Source organism: Lepisosteus platostomus, chromosome 20, assembly GCF_059453375.1.
Source record: "Lepisosteus platostomus isolate fLepPlt1 chromosome 20, fLepPlt1.hap1, whole genome shotgun sequence".
NCBI lineage: Eukaryota > Metazoa > Chordata > Actinopteri > Semionotiformes > Lepisosteidae > Lepisosteus > Lepisosteus platostomus.
In genome coordinates this window covers 14271073-14279442 of record NC_142630.1, presented here as the reverse complement: position 1 = coordinate 14279442, position 8370 = coordinate 14271073, and the positions used below count along the sequence as shown (strand labels likewise).

At 41.8% G+C, this 8370-nt stretch overlaps 1 protein-coding gene across 2 annotated transcripts; it reads right to left on the bottom strand.

Annotated features, from left to right (window-relative positions):
• Window positions 1-904: 904 nt before the first annotated feature.
• acd (ACD shelterin complex subunit and telomerase recruitment factor) lies at window positions 905-7220 on the bottom strand. Of its 2 annotated transcripts, none has more exons than XM_088614406.1 (14): window positions 6875-7220; window positions 6065-6184; window positions 5378-5502; window positions 4986-5076; window positions 4593-4672; window positions 4369-4413; window positions 3875-3918; window positions 3482-3666; window positions 3080-3158; window positions 2847-2930; window positions 2623-2739; window positions 1644-2401; window positions 1456-1532; window positions 905-1167 (listed from the first exon to the last, which is right to left on the bottom strand). In XM_088614406.1, exons 2-14 carry the CDS (start codon window positions 6167-6169, stop codon window positions 1071-1073), a joined length of 1887 nt encoding a protein of 628 aa, XP_088470532.1. In that variant the 5' UTR covers window positions 6170-6184; window positions 6875-7220; the 3' UTR covers window positions 905-1070. The 2 variants fall into 2 exon arrangements, with proteins under 2 accessions (XP_088470532.1, XP_088470533.1); XM_088614407.1 differs by having other exon boundaries at window positions 1650-2401.
• Between the last annotated feature and the right edge of the window lie 1150 nt (window positions 7221-8370).

The window sequence follows — 8370 nt, the reverse complement described above, 5'->3', positions numbered from 1 at the left end:
GCATTTTGCCATAGTTTCCACTTGTGTCCTGTGGTTTGTATTTCACTGGATATTCTGAAGTAGGTCACTGGGCTGACCCTGTCCCTGACTTTGCGGATCCTGTATAATAACTGCTCAATGCTGATTTTGAGATGACAGCCTCAAAGCCTGGCCACCCTCACATCTGGGAAGGGGGGGGGAGAGTCATGCACACAGAAAATAATACCCCAGGAGACAGCTGGGGTGAACACATAAAAAGTCACTAAATGCATTGAGGAAGATGGTAGAAAAACACAGGCTTGATGCCGATCTCTTACAAATGGCACTCTGTAAATAAAATGGAAAACTCCTCTATTACATGTGTAAAAATGGGTCAGGGTAGATACTGCCCTAATGAATGAACAGGTACCTTATTAACAGGAGCTAGACAATAAGCAGATGAATCTATGAATTAAATCAGTTATACCAATACTCTCAATCATATTGGTTAATTTGCCACACTTTACATCTCTGCCAGTTGGAGTTTTGTTAATTAAAAGTAATGTGGTTTTTGTTGCACATAATGTGCCCAAAAAGTCTCGAGGTCAGTGTCTATTTATATATTGTTTCCATTAGACACTAGCAGGTATTTTTCCAATTATCTTCCTACCCCGCTGGTTACAGCTTAAGTCGCAAAGAGTACTGGGACAAGCAAACATAAAAGACAAGATGCAAAAAATGCAATTAAAAGGTTTTGTGAACCACTTTCCTTCGTGATTTTAAAGTCTGTTAATGGCCTTGAACGGTACAACTGTACTGAGGCAGACCTAAGGAAAGGGTGACCTCATGGCTACAGCCAGCACTCCCAAATCTTTGGTTTTATCTAAATGTAATTCTCTTATTCCTTCAAGCGATCACATTTCACTAGAACACAACACCTCTGAAATTCCAAGGAAATCAAAATTTATTGCATTTTCACAGAGGTCAGAAATCTACAGTTTCTGGAGTCAGGGCATAGCTTACACTGCTAACATAAAGCTAACATCCTCTCCTGTTCGCATTAAACTCTTGAATGGGAGCCACACCTCTCTCCACAATGTCAGTGACCACCTTCAGTCGCTTGACAATTCTCTACGCGTGTCCACAGTCACTGCGGGACCTGGGCTGAGAAGATACTGCACTGACCACTTCAGGAGGTTTTCAGAAACCCTGCAAAACATATACAACATCCATTTTCACTACCACATTTAATCAGTGACCGCTTAAAACATATTTTCTCATTCCTAAGCAAAGCTTCATCTCACTTAACCAAGCAAGAAAGACCTCAGTATTTAAGTAAATATTAGCACGCACTGATAATATATTTTTAGTATACTTATCACTGTACTGTGCCTTAAGAATGTAAGGAATTTTTTCTCAACGTACAATGTTACTATCACTTGTACTAGATACCGACAGAGTAAGCCACAAATTCACTATTTCAATGTTAAGACAAACCTCAGGGATCGCACTGCTTTCATAATGCTGACAGATGGTGTGTAGCTGTACATAAACGGACTTCCATCACGGTGTGTCTGAGGAGAGAAACAGCATTAGACCTGTGAGCAGTCGTCCCATTTTGACAAACGGATTTACAAAAACATATCTAAGTTTGAACGACAGAAAAAAAAATGCCAAATAATTACATTTACAGGATTGGAGTGATGTCCAGCTCCCTGCTTGTCCTCTGACCTCCTGGTCACGGCCTCTCTATCCCAGCACAGGCTTGACCCTTGGCTGGCAGCAGCTGTGGGCAGCTCTGGTCTGGTCTCCATCACCAGGGGCTTCTTGGGTTGTGTCACCCTCCTCACTGGATTGCTCCTCTTTGGGGAAGCGCTCTCCAAACTGTGGCACGTGAGACCCCCGTCCCTGTCCTCGTCAATGCTGATCTCTTTGCCAGGAGTCTTATACTTCCGCTTGCCTGTGCAGGCTTTTCTCATGAGCACCATCTCGTCCCCCTCCTCCATGCGCAGAGGAGCCGGTGCTGGCTCGCGGAGGGTGGGAGCCACGTATGTCGGGTCCGTGGCATGGGAGTGAGCAGGAGGGCTCCGGGCTCTCTCCGCCTGGGAGCCTTCTTGGGATCCTGTGCCTGTGTGAGCAGTCAGGGAACTTCGGGAGATGGGGGAGATACTGGTGGCCACAGCATTGAGGGACTTGGGCTCCTGGTACGCGGGGAAGCTGCAGTGCTGAGATTCCCGGCTTAGGTCGTGCAGACTAAATCCAAGCACGTCCGCTTCCTTCCTCACCTCCTTGTGTGTCAGGCTGCTGCGCTGTCCAGACAATTCTGCTCCGGGCTGTCGCTCCGGCTCAGGGCTGCTCGGCCCTGCCTCTCCTGGGACAATCTGGGACACTGCTGGGCACTGGGTGGATGTGCGAGTAGGCAGATCATCTGGAGTTACAGATTCTGAAAAAAACATACATGCTGTGCTGTTACTCAGTAGAAAATACACCAGGATGTGCATCAATCCTCTCTTGAGAAAACAACGAGAAAAACCCGAGTAGCGAAATACAATGTTAGTTTTGCAGGATGAAAAAAATCAAGTGATGAAAGGAGCAAATGTCAAGAAGAGAATATGGCAGCCATTAGACAAAACCTGGGCAGCCGGTGCAGTTTTGGAGACTCACCCCCCGCTGACGAGATGTCGCTGATCTCCATGGGCTGGAATCGACTCCAGGGATCTGGCGTAGTTCTGGTGTCCTGCTCGGGATCTGTAGTGCACTCCAGATCCAGCTCGCACTCCGCTGCAGAAAAGGGCGGATATTCACAGAGAGTGTAAAAAGAGAAGACTTTTTGTGATGATTTTGTTTCTGTAGTGATGCCGTTGTTAGGCAGTCCTATCACCACGTACCTGGGTCTGTCACCTCCTGGGCTGGCCATCTCTCAGAGGCGGGTCCTGAGGTGGAGGGGAATGAAGGTGCGCCGGCCGGTCTCTCTTTAGAACAGAGCCAGAGTATAAGTCAGTTAACTGAGAAATTGCACTTCATGTTGGTCTACTATGCAGTCCTTACAAGTTCTCAGAACACCCCTTCATGGTTTAGTCACAAACGCACTGAAAGGAACACTTCTGTGCAGCTTGCTTACCTGGAACCCTGGCAAGCAGCTCTCTCTGCCTGGCAGGGATGATGAGATGAGAAACTGGGATGGTGAAGGGTCTCTCTCCCTGTAACAAACACAGAGGGGGTGAACAGGCAGTCAAAGCCAGGTTCTTTGACGATCTAAAAAACGAAGGTTAAATTACAGAGACAGTTATGTAAAAAGCACAAAGGAAAACAACAAAAAAAAGAAATGGAAAGTTTAAAAAAATGTAAAACCTAATTAGCAACTAATTAAGCTCAGCACACTCAGTCAGCAAAATAAGGTAATGTAAGTACCCTTACCAGGGTAGACCAAAACCTACATGATTTTCAATTTGTTTCAATATCTTTCACAATATCTAAAACTCCAGGGCAATCCAGCAGAGGGCACCAATGGAGCCCAAAGTACCTTGTCCTGGGTCCTGATGCTCTTCCAGTCAGCTGGGGGGCAAGGAGTCAGGGGCAGAAGAGCAGCTCTGGATGTGGAGGGCACAGGGGAGGAACATGTGCCGTCCAAGCACTTTCTCGCCATAGTCCTCAGGGTCTTCACTTTCTCCTGATCCAAATAATGCAGCAGCTGAGTCAAAGAGTAACCTGTTTGAGAAAAGAAAAGCGTCATTTTACCAGGCCTCTATAAGAGGCCTCTATAAGGCCTAGTATGTTTCTGTGGTAAATCATGTTCCAGTAAATGCACTGAAATAAAACTCGACTAAATGCAACTTAATTTCAAAATGCAAAAGAATCACAGCCAACCCCCTCCTTCAAGTCTCCAGTCCTGATCTGGCTGGGCTAAGAGGAGTACCTGTGTTGTTGTTTTTCATGCTGTCTTCATCTTCTACACAGGACCTGAGGAACACCAGACAGCCTGTTTGTGAGAACTTTAATATTTTACCAATCAATGCTCTTTCATTAAATACAGTGCCTATAAAAAAAGAAAAGACTTAGTTCCGTGATAAAGCTAATGATGAAAATAGGTATCGCTGTGCAGCAATCTGAGTCATTCCAGGCTTCATAAAACTGTAGGATACAGTGTGTAAGCCAACAGTATGTGTTTAAAAGGTCAAGCTTGTCAATGTACCCAGATAAATGCACAAGATCCTGGAACACACAAAATAGATTAAATCACTAAACAACAAAAGTCTTGTACTGAAACTCATAAAATTGTAATTATAATATACTCATACAAAGTTTGATCAAAAGTGTTTTTTATTGGGATGACTGCTAATACCTGTACTTCATTCACTGTTAGTGTTCTCTCTAAACATCAACATACTGTACATAGAGAAATATACTTACATCCACAGTTTATATATCTGCTGTTTCACTCTCGGCAATGTTTTACTGAAATGGCAAACAAAAAACTGATCACAGATCACAATTTTCCGCTGTAACTGTATTAAAAAAGTAAATAGAACCACTCCAGCCTTAAAATTAACAGAGAAGCTTCACTTTGAAATAAATCATTTCTCACGTATGGTAATCTTAATGATCTGGCTGTCAAGAACAGACATTCCTCTTACCAATTAGGCACATCATGTATGACTGGCTCAGACCTCAGTGCTCGCAGCCTCTTGATTAAGATGAAAAACTGACATTTGCTCTGAGAAGAAAATTCAAGATAAAAATCTGAAAAAAATCAACCCAATTTGCAATAAATACCTTCTAACTCCTTTTAAAATGTAGCTTACAATATATCAACTGATGATTGAGTTTGGTAATTTACAAGCAATTAGTGAAGAAAGGCTAAAATTGGATGGAGACAGTGAGACACTATATGTTGCAATATGGAGTGTGTAACTGTGTCTGCTGTTAGAGGTCCTGATTTATTTCTCCTGAATTTATTTATTCTTTGTCAACATTACTTCTACAAACTCTGAGATTTGCACAACTGCTGAGAGTGGGTCATCGCTTACCTCTTCTTTCTCCATCTGGAACATGACACTGTAGTTGACCAGTATTACGATATAATCCTTGAGATCAAAAAAGGCACAGTAGTCTTCCTCCCTGTTGAAAACAATTCAACACACAACTATTTTAAAAGAGAGTCTTTTTTGTTGCTCACCAAAATTAATTTAGTCTGTATGTCTGAAAAGTGCTTTGAGAAGCCACTTCTAAGGGTGCAACACAAAGTTTATTATTATTACTCTTTTACGGAATGATTGGTATACAGTACATAATAAAGAAAAATTAAGTAAACATAAAACACAAACTGTCATAGTAGATTTGTGAAAGTGGTACACAAATGAAAAATGGTACTCCAGAAGAGATATCTGCTGTTTTAGTTCTTCAACGCAACCCCACTCACTCTTCCAGTTCTTCCCAGGCTTCCCGAGTGATGATCCCAGGGATGAAGACTTGGTGATCCGAGAGGAAGACAACTGCTGCTGGATTTTCCACCTGTTCATTCTGCAGCCCCGAAACGTTCCCAAACTACAGAGAAAGAGTGAGACAGTTCTCGTGAAACGACACCTCACCGCCTGCACTGCCCCCCAGTTTTCTAAATCTACCTCTGACGCAGCAGAAAAGCACAGCTCATCAAGTGAAGTCAGGAGAAGTGCTCTCCTGCTGCAGGCTATTTTTCAAAAGAGCAGGGAGTGCGAGCTGGGAAAATACAACAGCAACCTTATCACAATGCTACTGCAGATGAGCAAAGGGAGCCTGGTTTGTTCACAAAACCATTACTGTTAGTGCATGTTCTTAAGCCCAGAGGTCAGAATTCTGATTGCATTCATTTTTAATTTAGACGGCAAAAACAAGCTGAGAACAAAAAAAAACGTTACAAACAAAATGAGTCATCGAGCAGCTGATCTGGGGGTCTCATCTAGCCTGGATATCTGCTTCGTTAACATGGATATGTAGCTTTTTCCAGACTCCCACAACTGTGGATTCATCAAGGCACCTAGAGCCATACTATAGGTCACACGAACAATCCCACACTAACTACAGTATGACCCCGTGGCGCAGTGCACTTAACGCCCAAGGCCTGTGTTACCCCAATGACATGGGCTTTGACTGAAGTCGGCTCCTCTTCCTGGCCGTATTTCTGCAGGAGGAGGTCAATCCAAGGCTGGATAGTGACTGGATTCTTGAGGCTCATGGTGGCATTGCGCTCCTAAACATTAAGTATCTTGTTAATTAATTTACACAGCACAAGAACTGGGAACTAATTACTTCTGCCATCACTGCTATCTTTAACAACAATCATTTTAATAGTGAGGTTAAAAACTGTGACAGCCTTCTAGATTACAGCTGTCACTTACAGAGTATAAAACAAATCTTTACACTAAAAATGTGAGGTTTCTGTTTTTATCATTTTACTATGATTAGTAAATCTCTGGACAGCAGAAGTTAAGAACAAATCAATTTAGCAGTACACTTTTACAAGACTAAATAATTATTAAATTATTATTATGTTAAATAATTTAGGCATCGGTCGGAACACCATTAGGGAGCACAGTTATATTAATTGGGCGATAACTGGGAGATAATTAAAGGTGTTCTCACCCTCTAGAGCGGATAAAGTGGTTTACGAATTACTAGATCGGAATTATTTTATCAGCAAGACTGTAGATAAATAACCAAGTACTCCATCACTCACAATTTGAAAAGGTAACCCTATTATGAAATTACATTTCTAATAAATAAAAACGCTGTCAGCTAAACTCAAAACTGCCCGGCGAACCACTGAGATTTAAATCTTGATTCTCCAATATTTATCATATTATATTCAGTGTAACTAAACAGACTATATTCATGTCTCTGACCCAATCTGCAAACTCAGAAAGGTGTGCATTTTACTTACCTCCTGCTAATTATACTCCCTGAACAGAAAGCGGCGTTAAAAGATAACTGTTTTCAACTTTTATAGTTCGAAAACGTTTAGCAAAACGTCTGAGTTAAGGAAAAAATAATCAATTTACGCATTATTAATCCGTGACACTCCAGAAAACATGTTCCGACAGAAATTTAGAACAGAACCAAAATTCGTCTCTTTAACAGTAATAAAACTAACTAAATAATATAAATGCCATACTAGAGCAGTAAACATATTCCACTATATATTCCACTATAAGCCGGAACCGTCTTTGTTTACTTGAGTCATTGGTATTTTCTATCTCCCGCTGATGTCCGGTCTCTTTTTTCATCCTCCTGGAAACTCACACGCTCTTGTTCATTGGTTCCTATCACATCTGATTCACACAGTAAGAGGGCTTTGACGTTTGAGAGCTTCACACATCTAAGTTTCCAGACTTAGAAAAACAGCACCACAAAAACAATAATGCATTAATACTACATCCAAAATGTTACTAAAGAAATAGAAAAAAATGTACTTAATAAACTCTAAGACGCACAATGGTGGGTCGAAGACGCACTGTCAGAAGTCGCCACAGTAGGTCGCACTACACCAGCATACGAGAAAGACTCAGCTAAAAGAACAAATACACAATCACTTCTCAACAATTAAGAGCTAAATCAGAAACATATATTATCGTTCTTAATAACGAGAGAATTTGAGCCAATTTAGCTTAAACCAATAATCAGAACTTAAACTCCACTTTTTAACAGAGGGACAGTGAGAAACGGATAGTACGGATTGACCCCAGACCACACTGGAATAAGCCAGCAGTGCTGGCCACTGCCCTACCATGCTGGCCTGTCCATAAAACAGTGATTCTCAATCCTTTTCCTGACGTCCACTGGTTTTCTTTCTAGCTTCAGTTGCCAGTGTAAACTGGTACCTGAAATTGATCTACTTGACTGTTTCGACACTTTGTATTCAATATTCGGTTTTAAAAGTATCCTATTTAAAGTACGTTATTTACAATGCTTTTAGGAGTTGAAAAAATTAAAATACCCTAAAATAAAAATAAACTTGGCTTCAATTGGGAACTTGGCTTGAGCAATTACCCAAACACACAGTGGTTCACCAGGACCAGAGAATGACAGCTCTAAGGAAAACCAGGCTGCTGTTGCATATTACATTGGTGGTGCTCTTCACTCTGGACCAGAATTCTCACATCAATGGTGACACTGTGTTGTAGAAGGTGCTGTACTTTGGATGAGATGTTAAAATGAGATCCTAACTACGTGGTTGTTGAAGATCCTATGACATTGTTTGTAAGAGCAAGAACGTTAACCCCAGTGTCTTGGGTTAAATTCTGCTTTAGGCTTGCTCTGGCTGACCTACTGTACCTAAAGATCCCCTTTCATTCAACAGGGGAATCCTTTCTCACTTTTCCACCTGCTCTGCAGTGTAGAAGGTTTACTGACACACGATGGCTGTCACACATTACTCAA